The 21,235-nt window shown below is 42.7% G+C and overlaps 1 protein-coding gene across 1 annotated transcript in view; it reads right to left on the bottom strand.

Annotated features, from left to right (window-relative positions):
* The window catches only part of LOC136435204 (reelin-like), a 42,868-nt gene that overhangs the window by 3,752 nt on the left and 17,881 nt on the right, over window positions 1–21,235 (bottom strand). Inside the window, exons 17-59 of the mRNA XM_066428493.1 lie at window positions 20,724–20,932; window positions 20,302–20,430; window positions 19,785–19,894; window positions 19,401–19,467; window positions 18,873–19,106; window positions 18,577–18,738; window positions 17,938–18,174; window positions 17,453–17,588; window positions 17,077–17,243; window positions 16,548–16,685; window positions 16,002–16,188; window positions 15,444–15,652; window positions 15,083–15,239; window positions 14,755–14,922; window positions 14,368–14,603; window positions 13,903–14,060; window positions 13,364–13,568; window positions 12,891–13,138; window positions 12,344–12,523; window positions 11,791–12,064; window positions 11,230–11,370; window positions 10,850–11,024; window positions 10,516–10,647; window positions 10,103–10,250; window positions 9,582–9,774; window positions 9,174–9,321; window positions 8,721–8,947; window positions 8,048–8,268; window positions 7,674–7,821; window positions 6,806–7,064; window positions 6,526–6,667; window positions 6,189–6,296; window positions 5,716–5,884; window positions 5,362–5,502; window positions 4,865–5,042; window positions 4,322–4,515; window positions 3,840–4,005; window positions 3,576–3,737; window positions 3,185–3,399; window positions 2,760–2,949; window positions 2,412–2,587; window positions 2,093–2,199; window positions 1,666–1,818 (exon numbers count right to left, since the gene is read on the bottom strand). Coding sequence (XP_066284590.1) covers window positions 1,666–1,818; window positions 2,093–2,199; window positions 2,412–2,587; window positions 2,760–2,949; window positions 3,185–3,399; window positions 3,576–3,737; window positions 3,840–4,005; window positions 4,322–4,515; window positions 4,865–5,042; window positions 5,362–5,502; window positions 5,716–5,884; window positions 6,189–6,296; window positions 6,526–6,667; window positions 6,806–7,064; window positions 7,674–7,821; window positions 8,048–8,268; window positions 8,721–8,947; window positions 9,174–9,321; window positions 9,582–9,774; window positions 10,103–10,250; window positions 10,516–10,647; window positions 10,850–11,024; window positions 11,230–11,370; window positions 11,791–12,064; window positions 12,344–12,523; window positions 12,891–13,138; window positions 13,364–13,568; window positions 13,903–14,060; window positions 14,368–14,603; window positions 14,755–14,922; window positions 15,083–15,239; window positions 15,444–15,652; window positions 16,002–16,188; window positions 16,548–16,685; window positions 17,077–17,243; window positions 17,453–17,588; window positions 17,938–18,174; window positions 18,577–18,738; window positions 18,873–19,106; window positions 19,401–19,467; window positions 19,785–19,894; window positions 20,302–20,430; window positions 20,724–20,932 — 7,504 coding nt within the window. The remainder of the gene's footprint in view (window positions 1–1,665; window positions 1,819–2,092; window positions 2,200–2,411; window positions 2,588–2,759; window positions 2,950–3,184; window positions 3,400–3,575; window positions 3,738–3,839; window positions 4,006–4,321; window positions 4,516–4,864; window positions 5,043–5,361; window positions 5,503–5,715; window positions 5,885–6,188; window positions 6,297–6,525; window positions 6,668–6,805; window positions 7,065–7,673; window positions 7,822–8,047; window positions 8,269–8,720; window positions 8,948–9,173; window positions 9,322–9,581; window positions 9,775–10,102; window positions 10,251–10,515; window positions 10,648–10,849; window positions 11,025–11,229; window positions 11,371–11,790; window positions 12,065–12,343; window positions 12,524–12,890; window positions 13,139–13,363; window positions 13,569–13,902; window positions 14,061–14,367; window positions 14,604–14,754; window positions 14,923–15,082; window positions 15,240–15,443; window positions 15,653–16,001; window positions 16,189–16,547; window positions 16,686–17,076; window positions 17,244–17,452; window positions 17,589–17,937; window positions 18,175–18,576; window positions 18,739–18,872; window positions 19,107–19,400; window positions 19,468–19,784; window positions 19,895–20,301; window positions 20,431–20,723; window positions 20,933–21,235) is intronic.

The following is a 21,235-nucleotide window of genomic DNA, read 5'->3' as shown; positions in this document are numbered from 1 at the left end:
TAAATACATAATATAACGTGTTTTATTTCTTGAATCTATGTAATAATATTAAATACAACGTTTTTGTCGCGTTCGTGTGGCTAAATTCTTCCCTGAAAATGGAGGCGCCGCGTGCAAAGAGATCCGCCGCTCTTCCTTGTGTACCAACGATCTGCAAATGAACTGCTGCAAATAGCAGGGAAAACAAACAAACGGAACTGAGTGTCGAAGTTAGGACTAGATTATACAGTTGGTGGTAACAGTGCATCTCATAATTCACCAAGAGGGCATGAGGCAAGCGTTATTTTATTATCTATAAATCTCTCCCCCAAATGGAGCCCCGCATACAAATATACCGGCATTGTTGCCAGCGCGACGGAACTGTGGGCGTGCTGCCGACAGGTTGAATCAAACCCCGACTTTCCATTTATTTAAATACGGTTTTAGTCCATTACTGGTACGTAGCAGATGTATATCTTTCCAATTGTTCGGCTTAAAGTCAGACCCCTGACCCCTAAATGGACCCCTCCTTTAATGATATTTAAATGAAGCTCTGCGGCGCGTCACACATTTCACACATTTCACACTCCATTCAAACACGGACGTGGAGTCCCCTGGAGACATTTATGCTTCCTTGTTCACGACAAAACAAAGGGAGGATGTGAACGAGCAATGCATGTATTTCACGGTTCACACAACACGCAAACACGCTAGCTGTATACATAATAAGATTACGCTTGCCTCATGCCCTCTTGAAGATGCAATGTTACCATCAACTTCTGCAATACTATTTCGGTTTGCTTGTTTTCCCTGCTATTTGCAGCAGTTCATTTGCAGATCGTTGGTACACAAGGAAGAGCGGCGGATCTCTTTGCACGCGGCGTCTCCATTTTCAGGGAAGAATCTAGCCACACAAACGCGACAAAAACGTTGTATTTAATATTATTACATAGATTCAAGAAATAAAACACGTTATATTATGTATTTACCACTCACTTCTGTATTTAAAATGCTTCCTGTTCCGGTCTACCCCTAATAATTCGCTATCTACTGGTATTTCATTTCATAATGTTACATATGTTGTTTTAGTTCGTTCCATTTCGTTCCATTTCGTTCCATTTCGTTCCATTTCGTTCCATTTCGTTCCATTTCGTTCCATTTCGTTCCATTTCGCACTTTCGGGGGACCGCAATCAGGTAGGGTGTTTTTGTTCAATTTCATTTAGTCCTTACAAAAAACAGTTTGTTTTGAGGAATGTACACAATGAACATCCTCGTTAAACCAGGACCCATATCGCTCCACGTTACATCGGTCGCGGAATGGGCCCTGGTAAAAAGCTTCGCCACATATGGTGACGTCGCCACCAAAACAGCTTCAGCCAATCAGAGGGTTTGCTTCCTCTCATCGGAAGCCAACGCGCAAAGAACGCTGGGAAGCTATCGACCAATCAGGTTATGTGTTACAGATAGCTCATTAATTATTCATGAGCTACAACTGCCATTTGTGCCAAATAAGGTCAGCTCATTAATTATTCATGAGCAAGTCCCGTCGACCTGCCATAACCATATGTGGCGAAGCTTTTTACCAGGGCCCATTCCGCGACCGATGTAACGTGGAGCGATATGGGTCCTGGTTTAACAAGGATGACAATGAAGGACCTGGTGTAAGTCCACCATTCACCCTCACCTATAGACACATGCTGGTCCCTCCTGCCGACCGGCTGCCACCACCTGAGGCGGGTGCTGGCTGTCCTGGCTTCAGGCGGCAGAGTGATGTAGTCCGTTTGGGGGCTGGTGTAGTGCTCATGGTCAAGTTCATGCAGCAGGGTCCATGTGATTCCTGCTCAAAATGGAGAAACAAATTAGCAGGCAGGACATTTTTTGTGTTGGATCAAAGTTTCAACTCTGTCAAAATCATCTTTTAACTCTGTATGATGAAGAAAAAAAAGTTTAATTATTCATGATAGCAATTTTGAGCTTTCAGTTACACAAACTTCTTTTAAGATAGCATGGCTGCAAATTTTGTATAGTATCTAAGGATGCAACATGCTTCAGACTTACCTTTTGCATTTCGTTTATACAAGTGTAAGAACAGTAAACACAATAATACACACCACCATCCAAAGAATACTGGAGGAGCACACTTTCTTCCCTGGCTCTGGGTTTTCTGCACTCTGCTGTGTCATCTTCACTGCCAATTTGGGCATAATATTGAAGAAACCTGGAAGATACAAGGCATACACAGTACATCATGAGTCTTGAACAAATTGTTGTCAGAAACTCATTCTGAGACCATTTAAGCATGTCTATGTTTTACAGTTTGAAACCACAGTTTTGCTAACATATCAACTTAGAAGATTCCACCTCCTCCAGAAATCAGTAATAGCAGACATTCTATCATACACAGTTTCACATATTAAGGTTAGCACTCACGTTGACCCCCTGAGGTCCATATCCCTGGTGACCGCCTGTCTCAGACCAGGTCCACTGAAGTACAGCCCGTCTCCGTCGGCCAGTACACCACAGCCTTGTCCTGGCTGACCACCCTCCACAAACAGCCACCCGTCACTCAGCAACCCCCCAGGGTGGAAACTTTCTTTTAGTGTTGTCTGGAGGGAAGATGTTACACACACAACACATTTTACAGAAATGTCTAATAGACAGCAGCTAGATTGAGATGGAAGTCCAAACTTTCATATAAAAAAATAATTAAGTACATGTAGATGCAGAATACAGTGAATGGTGATGATGGTGAACAAAATGAAATAAACCAGGTCTGACCTGAGGAGGTACTGTTGGTTTGCATGAGTCTCCAGTGTAGCCATCATCACAGATGCATGCTGGGTAACGGCACTGCCCATGTCCATTACACATGTCAGGGCAGGACGGACCGATGTACACATCATCTAAGGCCCAGAGGTTCATGGGATTGCTGTCCTCCCTCTCCTGGTACCAGCGCAGTCGGATCGACCTTGAAATAACACAGTGACATTGAAGATCACTAAACTAAAGGTATATGATTATAATCACTTTTCCAAGACAAACTCTTCCATACCAGTCCACTCAAATTGTGACAGGTGTCTTGTACAGACCAATGTAGTGTTGATCATAATACTCAGCACCTATCAAAGTAAAGACGCTTAACACTGACAGATATTTGGTACAAAGGTTTCTTAAGTTCGCACTCAAGCACAAAGCCTACTTACTTGGACAGCAGGTAGTCAGGTACGGGGATGGTGACCCTCTGCCAGCCATCAGTACTGTAGTACACAGAGGGCTGGCTCACTCCCCACGGGCATTGTGGGTTGGAGGGAAGGCACTGGGGAATGAGGTGAGTCCAGCTGACTCCGTAGTCTGTAGAGTACAGCAGGTGAACAGGGTGGACTGCATACTCCCAGCTTGCATTGCAGCCAAGAGAAATCTACAATCATGATGGAAAGAATATGACAAATACCTTCAGTAAGTATAAGAGATGAATGCTACATTTTATCGTGTTTATCAAATTCTTATTAAAACAGAGATAAAGCAATATACACCAAAAATAATTACTCAAGCAACTGGATAAAATTTTGAAAAGGCAATGATAAGAGGGTTCACCTTGAATTGAACCATACTCCCTGGTTCAGGGATGATGTCATGTGTTGTCACAGAAACATTCTCTGACGGCATGTGGCCACATACAAGTACATTATTCTGTGACCCACAAAACTTCCCAAGGTCGGTGTTGTCATAGAATAGCCAGTGGTGTTTCATAGAACCCTAGAATGCAAATAATGCATGATAATCATGACTTATCAACAAGACATGGCAAGAAAGAAAATGAAAAAAAAAAATGTCACAACAAACCTTTACAAAACTTACCTTGTTGAAATTGTCTTTCAGCTGGTTATGATAAGGCTCTGTTCCAGATATGAAGACGTTGTCAATTGCCCAGTCATTTTGGCCATATCCTCCATGCTGTAGCTGTCGCCATCTCAGTCTAGTGGCGTTATACTGAGCAGCAGGGGGCAGGCTCACGGAGATGAAACTGTGTGGAAAAACTTACAAGTTTTACACAACTGACTTTTAAAGTAGTCATAAGGTTAACAACATTCTTCCTATCATCACGCTAAACATAACAACAATGCAGGAAGAAATGACACACAGAAGGCACTTAACAGAGTCACTAAGGGGTTATAAAGTACTTCTTGCTGAGCAGTTCTTCTATAATGATATCCATATCCAAATAGGCAAGTCTCAGATTAAGATATAAAGCTCTGGTCTCTGATTGTTCATGTATATCAATATACCCATCTCATATCACTGTCCCTATAATTCTACACCACTTAGAGTCACTATCCCACCTTGGTGTCTTGTACTGATCGTAGAAGAGCTCAGACAGGATGTGCCAGGTGATGCCCCCGTTGGAGGAGAACTCCAGGAACACACTCTGGTTCCTGCTGTGTGGGGGGCTCAGGCAGCCGTACAGGAAATGGAACTGGATGTACTGAGCAGAGGTCAGATCAAGGTCAACAGTCTCCAACTGTCTGGTGCAGCTCTGAACAACAAGAAAAAAAATCAGTCATTGGTTGAAAATTTGAACATTGAGAAAAATGAATCAGAATATAACAAAACATAACAAATCATAATATTATGCAGTATCAACTTAATTTTCTGCTGAAAACTGTCTAACAAATCATACTCAACAAAATGTGAGCAGAAATTTGGAAGTTATACTTCATAAAATGTACCACCTGTTAAAGACACTTTCTTTAGAATTATGTAATCTCAGACAAAGTTTCTTACCGCAACCTGTCCTACACTTTACCCCCTACCCCCCTATATGTATACAGGTTTGCTTTGAGAAAACTCCTGAGGTTAGCAATGTAAAAAAAAAAAACTTGAACCTTGTAGAAGTGCAGAGCCTGGCCTGAGGCCACTACCCCACAGTGCTGACTCAGCTGACCTCCGTTGACCCTGTGCCAGCGTGTGGGTAAGGGTGGTGTAGTGAAGGTGTCCTTCAGGTGACGTGGCAGTGTGTGCAGACCCACGTCACAGTGTTCCCCCCTCCACCCTGGGTCACATCTAGGGACAACACCAGTCAGATGTTAGTGTTTCTCAAAGAAAGCAATTTTGCCTCTTTTGGCACATTAAGCCGGTGTGTGTTAAGGGTCTAAAGTGTCTTTGAATCTAAGTGACTGATCTAGACATATCATGGCTTTTCTGAACCAAAATTTCTGAAAGATAGCTTACGGGATGAACAACTGAATAAAAGATGACATTATTTCATGAAAAAGAAGGAAAACAAAATTTTGTTTCAATGCTCCAAAATCATTATCTAAGAAGTATCACTATTACCATTGACAGCTTTGAGAATACTTGGGAAGGTTTTGGATGTACTTACATGCAGATGCCCACATCACACCTTCCATGTCCTGAACACATGCCCATACACTCGTCTCCGATGTAGATGTTGGTGATCGCCCAGCTCTGCTGGGGGTCAAACCCATCAGGCTGCCTCCAACGGAACCGGGTGGACCGAGACCTGAAGAGGGATGGAAGAAAGCTTTTCTTAGACTCTGATATCAAGAATGACTATAACATTTAACAGGCAGTTTACTCTAGCAGAAAATGTACTTGTATTTTCTGAATCATTCAATCATGTTGATGTTTCAGCAGTTTCTCTTTTGTTGTAAGGAACAATATTTTCTGACACTGTAAGAACTATTCAACAATTCAAAGTTATAGCATTTGAGACCTTGTATGAGGTGGTAGTGGCAGTGTGATCCGGTTCCACCCATGGTGGACGTCAGATGTGAACACACTCCTGAGGTAGTACTTGTTACAGTCCACATCCAGCGGCAGGCAGTCCCTCAGCACAATGTCCCAGCTCTTCCCCATGTCCAATGAATACTCCAGTTCAACACCTACAGAAAAGGAGAGTGAACAACAATGTCTTAAATTCTAGTGATCTGTCACTACAGCAAAAAAACAACAACATATGATTGTTCCTTTGTTAAACATTGTCTAAATCTTCTCTCTGCTGCCTAACCCTGTAACTAATACAAATCTGGTGCCAAATGGCTACTTCAGCAGGGAGAAGGTTAAATTCTAGCAAACCAAGACTACTGCAAGACCAGAAATAGAACATGTGATTGTTCCTTATTAGACCCCAATACAATCGTTCCTCACTGGAGCCAGAATGGCTGGTACAAATGTTAATGAACCCACCATAGCAGTCTGCCTGTTCCTTGCACCCCATTGCCAGGTCAAACTGGATGAATGTGAACTCATTCACCACCACGTCTGATGATACTGCATACCTCATCTTGTCATTGCCTGAGAACGAAACATATCAAAACAGTTTTAAAATGTCAAAGATTAGCACTAGTAACTAACAGATAACAGATCAGCACCAAGGACAGCACTAGTAACTGTAGCAGTAGATAACAGATCAGCACCAAGGACAGCACTAGTAACTGTAACAGACAACAGATCAGTACCAAGGACAGCACTAGTAACTGAAACAGACAACAGATCAGTACCAAGGACAGCACTGGTTCCTTACCTGAGAAGTGCAGAGCTTTGCCCTTTGACCCACAGACGGGCTCCATGATGCTGCCAGGGTACAGCATCCAGTTGGTCTCACCTTCTCCGGCAAAGTCTGACTGGATGGCAGGCACTCCATTCACATCTCCAGCTATCACAATCTGCAAGGAACATTGAAGGGAAAAGCATGTTATCAATAGATATAACATATAATAGGAACAGTACACAGAATCAAAATCATTAGATTGTTCAAGGTTCGTAATGGTCAACATCTGTTTGTTGTAAGTTACTTGTATTACCTGATCAATAGCCCAATCATCCAGGTACACTCCCCTCTCTGACGGCTGCCACCAGCGTAGCCTGGTGCTGTTGCTCCGGGCCAGCTGGGGAATCTCAATTACTATGTACTGTGGGATGTTGCTATGGTTACCAAAGGTCATCTCCTCCAACACCCTCCAGGTCAGGCCCCCATTGGTGGAGTACTGCAGGAGGACGGGGCTGTTCCTGGGGGACGGGGTGGAGTGGCTGCACCCCAGCCGGATAAAGAACTGCAGGGAACTGTTGATGGCAGGATGGGAAAATAAGATAAGTTACAATTACCAATTCTTGGTACTACCACATTCAGTGTCATTACAGCTAGTACATTTGTAGGTAGTGGCTGATCACCATGCAAGAATCATGTCTTCCATTCCCTGGGTATGTGTGACAGAGTTTGATGTCACTCTTTAGATTTGACAGCAATGATTAACTGCAACAAGTGTGTTCACTGTAATTCTGGCTGAATCTGCAGGTTTGGATAGGGAACTTCAAAGGGAGGCTAAACTTAAAATTGAAAAGTCTAATATACTTTGCTAAATATACCCCAAAGTCAAGTCCTCAATTGTTTTACATAAGCCGAGACCTGACATTGCTTAATTCCATCATCTGACGAGTAGCCATCAGAACGGCCCAAGTTACAAATGATGGGAGAGCCCTGAACTATGGCAGGCTTATGTAAAGCAAGTGAGGACTTGACTTTGGGGTATATTCAGCAAAGTATAGTAGATTTTTCAAATTTAAGTTTAGCCTCCCTTTGAATAAGACAGATGGATAAAGACACCACCAGAGTCTACAGCTGCTATTTTCAGAGTGCCAGTGCTAGTTCTCCATAACATGGATATTCCCAACCTTGCATGTGTGAGGTCAAAGTCCACAGTGACTAACATCCTGAGGCCAGAGCTGGTGAAGTGCAGACTGCTGCCTGTGATGAGGGTTCCACACTTCCTGGTGATCTCAGCACCACTCCACTGCAGGAACTTAGTGCCATCCATGTCACCTGCACCAACATTCATGTAATATATATAAGTGGGTTATTGCAAGTACAGTGTATGGGTGAAATAAAATCACAGGTTCTCAATTGCTCCTTAAAGAATCACTTTTCCTGCAGTTAAAATACATCTTACTCCTTCTTTAACATTGACCTCTACCCTGCTACATGCAACATTTCTAGCATCTCTGATTCTTATCATGATAAATCATAGGACTAGAGACTTTTTCCTCACCTTCAAAAGACTCCTTCAGGAAGGTAGGATTCTGCACTGCTGCATAACAGTTGGGTCCCTCATATCCGTGGTCACACTGGCAGTGTACACCATTCACACATGTGCCGTGTCCATTGCACATGCCTAGACAGCCTGGACCGATGTACACATCATCTATAGCCCAGGAGGAAGGGCGGTCACGGGCGAAAAACACACCCTGGTACCAACGGAACCTGGCAGTTCTGGAGGCAGAGTTATCGGAATGGTCACCATACACTACCATTGAGAATTATTGAAGTGCAATGCAGGTTTAGATGTAACGTTATGAGACTATAAGTCATTACTTATCAACGTAACAGGAAGCAAACATATTAAGACTGTATTTCTATCCTTATAAAGTACTTCTACATGAATCTGAACATATAGCCAGTAAATCATTTTAACTTGTAAAACATTGTACCCAAGAAAATTATCCCAAGGCTTCTTATTCCACAAATTTGTTTTAAAAGCATGGCATTAAACACACAAGTCATATGTTGCTAATACTTGTACATCTATATCTATCTTATCAGATTTCCACTATTCCTGCCATAGCTAAGGTTAATTTGCACAACACATATCTCCAGCCAAATTTTCCTCAGTAGAATTTTCTGAAGCATGAGTCATAGATTCTAATAATATCAGCAGAACTCACCCACACAGATGTAGGTTAGCCAGCGGGATGACCACCTGCTGCCAGTTGGCGGTGGCTCCGCTGTAGTACACCGTGGCCTCCCGCAGCTGGTGGTGGCAGGCCGGGTCCACCATCGCGTGGCCGAAGCAGTGGGGCTGGAGCAGGTGCCAGGTCATGCCGTGGTCACGCGAGAACTCCAACCTCACCGGGTCTCGTTCTGAACCAGAAGTGCTGCAGCCAACATTAATCTGAACACAAAGAAGACAAAATTCTTTAAGCAAAGGAATAAGAAATGAAAAAGCCACACTCAATGTGCTGTAGCCAATGTTGATCTGAACAAAGAGTAAAAAATTCTTCAAGCAAGGGAGCAAGAAAATAAACTTGCAAGTCCTTTTGTTTTACCAACTTATTGCACAAAGACATTAAGTACACAAACAGAAAAGGATGTGACAGTTCCTAATTACTACAACTGACCTGAAACTGAAGCACAGTGCTGTCTGTGACTTCTATGTCTCGGGAGACGATGGAGCGTTCCCCCTCCACAGTTCTGTTGGAGAAGACTAGGGCTGTCCTGGGGGTCTTTAGAGCACTGGCATCAAAATCACGGAAACCATAGTCTCCCCTGGGGAAAGAAACATTAGACTTGTTGCTCAAGTCTCTTGTTCTTTTCTTGATATTCCATTGTTGTTAAAGAGTACATCGAACTATCATCAGTTTAAGAAATTAATGTCTACTGCAACAGAGTGCTCAACAAAAGTGAATGCAATCATTGACATTGGATGATTATACAGATTATAGGTAGCCATACATGTACTTAAAGAGAATGTCAGACAAGTTTTTATTGAATATCTATAAATTTGAATAGGAATACCCGTTCCTAACCTGGAGATGCTGTTGCCAGTAGCCCCCTTCCCATCATCCTTGTCTGTACAGAAGCTGCCCGGCTGACCTCCAGGGTAGAACAGCCAGAGGTCATCCTTGGGCTGGGGGTCAAAGTTCTCCTGCAGAATGGTGGGGTTTATGTTGTTTCCACCTATGAAGACATTGTCCAGCGACCATACATCTCTACCAGCTCCTGTATATGTAACAACAAAATATGGCCATCAGTTTATCTGAGGACACAATCATACACATCATGGTCAGTAAAAGGCATCTCAAGTGGTATCATTTCTAAACTTCAATGCAGGACTGTTCTACATAATATTCCAATTTACTACATTGACTGCTACCATCCAGAAAGTGACAGATAACTTCTTGAATTGCTGTGCTATCAAAAGCAATGCAGAAACACCTCCATTGATTGTCAATTGATGCCATGCTTTTTATTGCATCATCTTTACACATTTCAAATATCATTCATCAACAACTTCAGCATTATCATCTAAAAACTTTTGAATGGTTACCTGAATGTTCTGGCTGCCAGAAGCGGAAGCGTGTGGCGTTAGTTTTGACTGCTGTTGGGAGGTTGATGCTGATGAAGTGAGCAGGCTGGTAACTGATGGAGTACATCTCCTGTAGGAGCTGCCAGGTGATGCCACCATTGTTGGAATACTAAAGAACATATTAAATAGGAATGGAAAACATGATGAATTTGATAACTTCACAGTGACAGGTATACAAACTCTTTCGAATGAGTTTACAACATCAAGATTTATCAAAGTAACAAATAAGGACCTAGAATATAGACATCTCAGGAACTAAAGAGTGGGAATAAAAGTTGATTATGAAATAAATTTTGAAATGGATAACTTAAAAGGTTGTAATGATAAACAAAAATTTATTCATGAAATTCACTGACAAATGTAATAAGCATCACCTGTAGAAGGATGCCCCTTGACCTAGGTGTGGCTGTCCGTGATTGGTCAGTGCAACCAAACTGGAAAGTGAACTGGATGTCCTGAGCCTGGGTACAGTCAAGGTCATGGGTCACCAGCATTCTTATACCACCCTGTGCAACATGGGAGATAGGAATACTTTACATACTTGTACTTGGGGAAACTTTCTTGCATGAAAACATGTACAGCTGGAGAGTATTTCATAAGATTCTTATTCAGATGGAAAATTTCCTTGTTGCAAAATCAGTGTCTTGTAGATACATCATCTCTTTAACTTATGTTCATGTATCATTTCCTTATACATGTATGTCTAACCTTCCTGAAGACCAGAGCTGCACCAGATGCCAGGATGCCACACGAGGACCCCCTGGTGGCCCCAAGCACCTGTGACCACTGCCTGTTGGAACTGTCACCATCAAAGGTGTCCTTCAGCTGCCTGGGTAAGGGCCTCTCTGGTACACAGAAGATTCCAACATAGCCCGGGTCACAACTGCAAATCAAAGTAAAGGAGAAATAACTTGTGCGTTCTTTATAGGGCAACTCATTTATTTTCAAAAAAGTAGTAACATTAATGTTGATAATATGCACAATTGTTACAACGTGATATACAAAAGTCATCAAAGAACTCAGGAGACAGTAGCATGTCCATCGTAGTTCTTCTCAGATTCTGGTAACCTAATCATCAAAGTACTTACAGGCACACCCCCTTGTCACACTTGCCGTGCCCGGAGCACATCCATGGACAGCCATCCCCCAGGTAGATGTTATCTATGGCCCACATGTCCTTGGATGGGTTGAAGTATGGTTGTTCCCAGCGGAACCGAGTGTTTGGAGAGCTGTAATAAAACCATATCCATGATTTGTTAGATAGCTGTTACCTAAGGTGGTTTTATTTCTAACACACCGGAGGATGCCAACAATTGAAGCAAATACTTTCCATGGTGCTGAAAGTTTTGTATCAGGGTCTGGAGGGGAAATTAGAAATCTTTTTTTATACATTGGCAGTATCTCTGTCCTTGGTGCTGAAATTATTTTATATAACTGAAAATGTTGTCGAGCCCAAATACGCCTTGCTAACTTAGTAGGTAAATGTGAATCAAATTGATCCCTTCTGAAGATACATAGCCAGTGAAAGTGATGATGGCATAACTTGTAAAACTGCATCTGCTGAAACAGATTGGGAGACTTAGTCTCATAGAACTTCCAGTACTTGTTACGGTAGAAAAGGCATTACAAATACAAGTGTTGAAGCTGACCTGGCTGCAGGTGGCAGGTACACAGTGACACGGGTCCAGTTGCTGTATGCCTCGGACTTGTACACCGAGCCCAGCTGGTAGGAGTCGCAGCCAATAGCAGGCGGGATGCAGGCCTGCCAGACCAGCCGCCATGTCCGGCCCATGTTGAGTGAGTACTGCAGCTCCACCTGTGAGGTTGGTGTGTACACGTCGCCACATCCCATCACCAGGTCAAACTGCAGGAAGGTGGAGGACGTCACATGGAAGTCTATCGTCTCAGCATACCGGGGGGAATCTGAAGGGGGGATAAAACCTCGAGTAGTTAGGAATCTGTCATATGTCAATTGAACAGATGGAGGATTCAATACAATCGCAAGTGCAAAAACAAAATGATTTCATTGTCATGAAAGATGATATAATGATTCCAATAGAGTGGAGACTAGACAATATGAAGTCTTGTAGAGTAAGTTAGTCAGCTATCTGGGACAAACACTAAACAGAAATTGTGTTTATGTGGAAAAGTGGAAGTGACTTTTTTTAGCAAGCCTTCACATGTAAGACATATTGTACATACCTCTGTCACTTGTGAACATAAGACCCACAGCTGACCCACAGGTTGCCTTGACAACAGCGTTCTGCACCATGTACCAGGAGTTGTGCTGCATGGGGTTGAAGTTGTCGTGGAAACCAAACATGGACGTGTCGTTCATCCCGATCAGGACATTATCAAGTGCCCACTGGGTACGATCAGCATCTGTGAGAAACAAACAGGACTAATGGTATAAAAGAGATTGGGACTTACCCAATTTTTTTTCTACCAACACAGATCAACTTTCATGCTAAGGACTAATGGCAGTGACCAACTTCTACATCAAATGCATCACATCTAGGAAATGATACAGCAGTGTTTCTGTACAGCAGTGAGTCTGTACAGTGACATATATTCACCTTTCTCCAAAAGATAAAATTAAATGAAACATTGATTGATTGGGAAGATAACATGCCTCAAACAACCTTATAATTTGATAAACATACTTTTGTGCTCTGAAAAATCTGAAATCTATCCTATGCCAAAGACATTCATTTATCATTTCACTAAATCAGAAGATTTCAAAGTTCACCTCTCTCCAGCAGCGGTTGCCACCATCTGAAGGATGTGGATGGGGTCTTGGCAGCCAGAGGCAGTTCAATGTTGACAAACTGAGGTGCCTGACTGTATGAGGCATAGTCCAGCTCTCTCAGCAACACCCAGGTCACGCCATTGTCGTTAGAGTACTGAATAATCACTCCCTCATTGCGAGATTTTGGAGGAAGACAGTGACTTGCTTTCTCATTGGTGCTGCCAATTCTGATAAAGAACTGTAGAACTCTGCAAAAGATGTACATGAACTTTGGTTATGACTTGTTTATGAAGGTTAGACATCCAGGCAAACAATATCTAAATACAATTCAATCTCTACAACTGGATAAGATCTGGAGATTACTTCCGGATGTTTCTTTTGCTATGTTATGGCTGAATATGTTGTCCTACTTGCATTGGCAGCAAGAATTATATTTCAATACAAATCAAGTGGAGTGATGTTGAAACACTGACTTGATACTTGTGGTGTCCAATGATACTGTTCTGGCTTCTCTTGTTCCCTGACCATCAAAGTAGAGTGAGTTCCCATCAGCTATAGCACCACACCCTGTCCCCAGGTGGCCTCCATGTACAAACTCCCACCATGCACTGATGTAGACATCATCAAACCTGTCCCTGAAACCAGCAGGGTGAGGGATGTTTGGGGTACAAGTGGGGCCTAAGGTAACAGAAAACAGACATACATGTATGAGCAAAACAAGGCATTTCAAGTCTTAGGTACATAAGCAGTCGTGTAAGATTACTTTATTTTGTGCCTATTCTTGTGATAACCTCCCCATTAGAGCCAATGCAGTCATGCCCCATAAAGTCAAGTTCTCATATGACAATCAAGTTGCCTCTTATGTTCAATAATTATACTTAAAATATCTATGAACATGGCTATCTTTGGTATTTCTTGCAGGCAGTAATACAGTCAATGGAATTTTGTGAATTGGTATGTCTAGCCATTAAACATTGGGACCTTTTTGTTTAAGGGTTTGATGAGTTCTTACCACTGTACCCAGAATGGCAGGTACACTGCTGATTGCTGCAGGCACCATGTCCACTGCACATATCCACACAGGCTGGCCCCACATACACATCATCAATGGCAAACACCGGAGCTGCTGCGTTACTCTCGATCTGCTGCAGCCAGCGGAACCGGCTGCGACTGGAACCGGCAGGAAATGGAAACGTTTCAGCTGACAATCAGCATTACATTAAACAACACAGCTGCAGGTACAGGTTTGTGGTGCCATGCACTTGTCATACATTTACTAAAAATGTACATAAGACAAAGACTATGAAAAAGAAACCTATAAGAGTTAGAGCAAGAAATAGGAAATGCATCCTAGACATAGAAAACTACAAAACTAATGGTTCTCAATTCCTGATGGCCACAACATACTCTCAAGGAAGGGCTTTTCATCAAATCTTTATGGGTGCAACAGTCTTGCAACAAAGACAAACCAACTCACTGGGCAGCCAGCCTCTCAGACACCTGAATGACAACAGTTCTCCAGTCCTTGTAGTCACCCTGGTAGAAGGTACTGCCTTCATGGAAGTCCCAGTTGCTGCCATCACACTCCTGCCCAGTGGAGGATGTTGGGTAACAGGGTTGAGAGACTGGGGACCAGGTAACTCCAGCATCATGGGAGTACTCCAGCAGAATGGGGTAAGCCGAGGTGAAAGATCCGGTGCAGCCGATGTTCATCTTTGAAGTAAAAAGAATTAGACAAGTTCATCAATGTCCATGCAATATCTGGACAAAGGTATATCCTTTAATTCTTTTGCACAAGTGAAATTATAAATTTTAAACAAGAAATTATAGATGCTATATCAGATGATACACCAAGCAGCCTCACCCTGAACTGCAGTACATCTCCAGGCCTTATGTCCAAGTCTTTGGTGATGGCAAATCGGTTGCCCTCAGCTGTATTGAACAGCAGTACAGAGTCGTGAGACCCACAGTACTTGCCTGGAGCTCCATTGTTGACCTCCATCCAGACTTCAGACACGGGATCACTCAGATCCTTACAGGAAAAACCACAAAGCATTTTAAAATCCGGTCCAGGCATAGTCTTACATGTATGAACTAACTTTTCCCCATGAAAATAAAGACCAGGTGAAGGGTGTTTACACACAATTTCATATAACAGTGTTCACAATACTTCTAGTCTGTGCCACACTTACCCCGACCACATTCTCTGACACCTGGCTGCCAGTGTTCCCGATGTATATGCCATCCAGGGCCCACTGGTCAAAGCCATGCCCAGAATGCTGTGGCTGCCACCACCGGAACCGAGTGATGGGGGTCATGGCTTCAGGTGGCAGCTCCACATACACAAATCTAGAATAAAAACAAACAATGACAACACTTTGTAAATAATGTTATCCTAGCAAGAATGCAAGCATCTACCAAAAACTACTCATCTTCAAGTATCTATACCCTGGGTGCTGAAATCTCTGCTGTAGATTTTCAATAACTCAACATGTATGCTGTACATTGCTGTCCATCTGTAAGTAATCATCTTCTTTCTTACACATAACACACCTGACAGAGGAGTAGTCAGCATAGTAGAGTTCTCTCAGGAGCTCCCAGGAGATGCCTCCATCATTGCTGTACTGTAGGAGCACCCCCTCCTCCCTTCTGTCTGGGCTGTTACATTCTTTGGGATCACCCCCTCCCAGCCGGATGTAAAACTGGATGAAGTTGACCTCTGTGGTGTCCATGTCTAGACTGACCAGTTGTCTAACACCATCCTGTAGGACAAAGGAGCCATATAAACATCATAATGTGCTTTTTCCTTTTTTGAATAAGCAACAGTTAGACTTATGGTTACATAAAAATGATTGGTTGACTGGATTTAGGGGTTTATAGAATTTGTGGGGAAAAAAGCAAAGGAAAACAGAGTGCCAAAGTTCACCAAGTGAGAACTAATAGCTCTTCTGAAATGGTCAAAGTCAAGGAAAAGGAGGAATGACAGCAGGGTTGTTGTTGTCAAATATTTACAGCAACTACAGTAGGAGGCATATGACATATGAGCAGCAATGTAACTAACAATACATTATGTGCATAAAATAAATGTCATTTCTGATGGGACCACCTTACCCCAGAGAAGTACAGAGAAGATCCTGACATGATGACACCACAGCCCTCGTTGCTAGGGGCGATGGCCCCACCCTGCACGACTAGCCACTCTGCCTGCAGAAGGACCTCACTGTCAAACCCTGATCGGATGTGGTTGTACAACTTAGTGGTGGGTGTGCAGGAAGAACCACTGAAGCCTGGGTCACATCTGCACAGAAATGAAAACAAGTTATGATGTTTTCCAGGTTTGTTGGCACAATTCTTGTGATGTATGGATCAACATCTTCATAAGTACACGAAAATATCCATTGGTCTTCTTACAAGCTTTGTTCCTTCATGTTAAAAAAAAACAAATATTGCTAATGCCCTTAAACATGTGTAATATATCCTGGCTTGGTTGTCACCATTCAGCAGACACATATCAGAGAGAAACAATGAGCAACCGAGTTGCAGCAAACCAGTTTATTTTCCTTTTGACAATGGAAATATACAACACCAATCTAATGTCATCTAAAGAAAATTATGTTATCCAAAGAAAAGAGTCACACAAAGGGCCACCATCTCTACCTGCAGTTTCCGTTGTGACAGAGCCCATGCCCCCTGCACATGTGTGGGCACTGCTGGCCGATGTACAGGTGGGACAGGGCCCAGGTGTCGGCCAGGGAGTAGTAGGACTGGCGCAGGCGGAACCTGGTTGAGCTGGACCTGTGAGAACGGTAACTTTTAGTCTTTGCCCTTTTGACAACAGGGCATTTCTTCATACAGCACTTGACACAAGAATATTAGGTAAAACTGATGTCCGATGAAAATATCTGTAGTAGAATAACAAGGGCTGATCTCCAACACTGGGATTAATTGGGACTTTGTAATACCCCAATTTTCATCTACTACTACCTTCATGCTTCATGCTTAGTCTATAGTAGAAGGCTCAGCAATACACTGTTCAACGTTCAACAAGGCTGTACTATATAAACTTTGGTTAGTCCTTGTGCAAATATATTGACTGATAAAGAAAAAGTCAGTGTTCTGTCATTAGACACCCACACTGATATTTCAGCGAGGACCTTGAAATAAGGGTCACAGTACTCATACCTACCATGTACGTCTTGAGAGAGGCAGTGTAACCCTGCCCCACTCGATGAACTCTGAGGGGTGGTACTGGCTGGAGCTGCAGTACTGGGAGCAGCCTGTGTTGGGAGGGAGGCACTCCTGCACAACAGGCTTCCAGGTCAGACCATGGTTGATGGAGTACTCCAGGTAGATCTGGATAGGGATCATCAGAAAGATTACAATCAAGCATACCGGTACTTCAACATCTGGCATTCTTGTGAATAGGGCAGATTTCCCACACTTCCCCAAAATATTTCTGCTTTGACAATGAACTTTCAATTCAGAATTACCAAGAACATTAACAAAAAGCAAGTGCAGAAAAAATAATCAATAGAGACTTTGATGTAAGTTGTCACTCTCACCCTATTGTCTATCGTGTTGTTGTACTGGTTTCCACAGCCCATTACCAGATCAAACTGGATCATGTAGGAAGTACCAATCTGCATGGACTGGGTCTCCACATAGCGCACCAAGTCCCTCTCGTACATGCCTGCATACCTGAGGAGGTTTCAAGAGGAACATGTGTCAACCAAACAATATTCATTACAGGCTTTCAAGCTTTAAAACTAATAAACAGTTGCAATTAAGTTGTGACAAAGGTTCTCTGTGAGGAAGGTAGGGTGCAGATGACATCATAAACCTTAATTTTTTGTAAGTCCTCAATTATGCCATCAACTCAGTGCATTTGAAGTAGAGGATCCAGTATTCTAAGACCACTCTGAAATTTTCAATCCACAGACAATCCATATTTCTCTGAATAATTTCTAGGAATTACATGACATAATGCTACAGCATAAGTTGTCAGACACTGTGCTTCATTAAAGAAACAAAAGTACTAAATCCTTACAACAGAGTATTGTCTCTGCCACAGTGATGACCTATGACCCCCTGGTGGAAGCTCAAGGCGTTGTTGACATCCAGCGGGTTGCTGAAGTCCAGACTGATGGTGTTGTACAGGGCCGTTGTCATGGTAACCTCGTCCAGAGCCCAGACGTCCTGATTGGCTCCTGAGTGCCTGGGTTGCCACCACCTAAACCTGGTGTGGGGGTGATGGGCCTCTGATGGCAGGGTCAGTGACACAATTCTGAGGAAAACAAAATATAACAGTATAGTTGAGAATGCAGCCAGTAATATTGACAGGTATAAATTGTAGCATCAGCATCCCTGATAAATCTAATTCAGGACTTGATCTAGACCTTACCTTACTGTATAATCATATCTATCAACTTGTGTCCTTCATCAGATGATTCTGTATTGTTTGATTTCAATGTCAAATGCAGCCAAAGTAAGTACTATCAAAGCCAGAGTCTCAGTTCTGGACACTGAATTTCACTAAAACATGACTGACTGTCTGAGTGACAATAGTATGACTGCAAAAATACATTAAGATGAATATGAAATTCATTCCATTATTGCTCAATATGCAGACAGTGTACTTAGAAGTTAAAGTCAACTACTGGATGAGAAAAACAATGACAAAGCTTACTTGGGTTCCTTGTATTCATCAAAGTGCAGTTCCTTCAAGAGCTGCCAGGTGACGCCACTGTCAGTGGAGAAGTGGAGGAGCACGCCTTCCTGCCGGCGGTTGGGAGGGCGACACGACCCCAACACAGAGTAACTTCCGATTCGCAAGGTGAACTGCAGGAACCTTTAAATGGTAACAGAGAAATTATTTCCACAAAGATTCTAGCCTGAAGTAGAAATCAAAAGGGTTAAAGGCTTAAAGCATGCTATTATAAGGTCTATATCTCTGATTCAGAAGTTTCTGATAAAAAAACTGACTTGGCATTGGTGCTGTCCAAATCTGCAGTGACCAGTTGTCTCCTCCCTTCCCCACTGAAGACTGCAGCCTTCCCGCTGGCCAGCACCCCACAGCCGAACCCCAGCACTCCGCTGTCAGACACCAGGAAGTTGGGGTTGTTGTGCAGATGGCGGCCGTTGAAGGACTCCGAGAGAAAATTTGGGTTGATTCTTGCCGAGAGTTCACAGGCTGGCCCTCCATACCCAAGGTCACATCTGGGGATCAAGGACAATTTGGATTCAAGGATTTCTAGCAAAGGGATTCTAGCAAAGGGATTACTGGCGTTGTGGAATTTGTTACAGAAAAATACCAATGTTTGGCATATCATACAGAGATTAGTATAGTGACCTATACTAATCCGTGAAAATTGTATTCATTGTAAATTCCTGATAATTACACTCAAAAATAGAAAATAAAAAGAATTGTTGAAGCGTTTAATACAATAATGTAATCACATCTTTATTCATCTTTGCCACTTAAAGTTGTAACGGTAGATTAGACAGCCTAACCTGCACCCCTGTGAGCTGCAGTGGCCTCTTCCTGAGCACATGGCAGGGCAATGGGAGCCAATGTACACTGATGAGACAAAAAAACATAATCATCAGAATTCTGTGCTTGGTTGAATCCACCAATAAAGAATGTAAGCCCAGATTTTTTAGCATATCTTTAGCATATCTCATTAACAAAATTTCTTTGACTTCACAATTGGAATATCATGCAAAATGCAAAAGTATGACTGAAAAGACAATAAAACACACAAAGCGAAAAGATTTTTGTTTTGTTTCATCTATGAATTCATTTGGTGATCTGTCAAAGCTTAGGCCACAGCACGGTCGCTTTCCTACTGGAATAGGGGTATGACTGAAGTATGCAATGGTTTACTACATTTGTACCATTGTCTAGAGCCCAGCGCGAGTGTGCGGCTGAGTGAGGCTGGATCCACCTGAGCCTGGTGGAGCTGGTTAGGGCAGCAGAAGGCAGGGGTACAGTGATCCGACTCCACCTGGGGAACAGATAAACAGTGGGAAGGATGCTGACAAAAGGAAAAGTGCTAAATACTAGTAATCTACAGTTTTTTGTGTAGGTCAAAGCAGTATTTTTTCATGTCAAAGTTGATGATTGATCTATTTCTGGTGTTGGGACTCATTATTGAGAGGAGATGGGGAGAGGGAAAAGAAGCAGCCTGACATGAACAACTTTGCATTGACTGATGTCTAACCCTCAATTTAAGACAAAAATCTTAGAGTGAAAGTCCACACAAAAACTAAGCTCAACAATATGTTTCTCCTGAAGAAGGGTCACAATGTTAAAATGCAAATTGTGTACAATATCACATTATCAGGCTAAGGATCTGAACATTCACTAAGCTAAATGCTCCCAATATTCTGTACTGTTCACTGCTCTACTAACCCCCTGTGTGTGTCAGAGGAGTAGACTGTGCTGTATGGCCAGTGGGCTCCCACACACGAACCCGGCAGGCATTCTGTCTGCAGCAGGGACCAGTGTCTGCCATGGTCTGTAGAGTACTCAACATTGATGCTGCAAAACAAAATTTAGTACATTAGATAAAGAGAAACAAATCCATTGGCCATTATTGGTATGTACTGTGCTTGTTAAAATCATACAAGCTTTCATATCATCTATTTCTAATTCAGAGGTCGGTGAATTGACCTGCATGTCTTTAAAAATGTTTAAATGTCGGTCCTCACATAAATCATTATCTTCCTCAGGCCTATGTATACCAGGTCCTGCAAAATTATCATGGAAAATCCATCTAATGACAACTTCTCCTGAAAAAAAATGCTGTGAGTGATGCTGAAGATGTGTCCCACCTGTAAGCATCATGTCGGCTGCCACAGCCGATGTTCACACTGAACTGAGCAAAGTGGTCCACAGATGCTGGTAACCCTGGCAACAGCTGGAACTCGTCCACGGCCCAGACGTTCCTGTTCAGCCCCTTGTGCGCGAGCTGACGCAGGCAGAACCTTGTGGACCGCTTCTGAGCACCGGTGGGGACTGGCACAGACACTAGAGCTGCCTCCTATGTGTCAGAGGGAAAAATGGAAAGACAAATCATGGACAAATATACACTGCACTGCACAGTACATGTATTGAATGATATCCGTTAAGCAGTATAAGTTGTTACCTGAAGTGTGTTCTACAAACCTGCCTTCACACAATGAAAAAAAATCAACTTAAAAGTTTTTTTAGTAAAATATACATGTATCTCATTTCTTTTTCTTCTTCTCCTCTTGTACCTTCTGGCACATAGGGCAACAAATTTCCTTTATGTTCATTTGTTACAACTTTTAGGGCAGGAAGTTGCCTTCTAAAGAGTTATCTT

The sequence above is a fragment of the Branchiostoma lanceolatum genome, chromosome 5 (genome assembly GCF_035083965.1).
Source record: "Branchiostoma lanceolatum isolate klBraLanc5 chromosome 5, klBraLanc5.hap2, whole genome shotgun sequence".
Lineage (NCBI taxonomy): Eukaryota > Metazoa > Chordata > Leptocardii > Amphioxiformes > Branchiostomatidae > Branchiostoma > Branchiostoma lanceolatum.
This window is presented reverse-complemented; position numbering and strand designations above follow the sequence as displayed.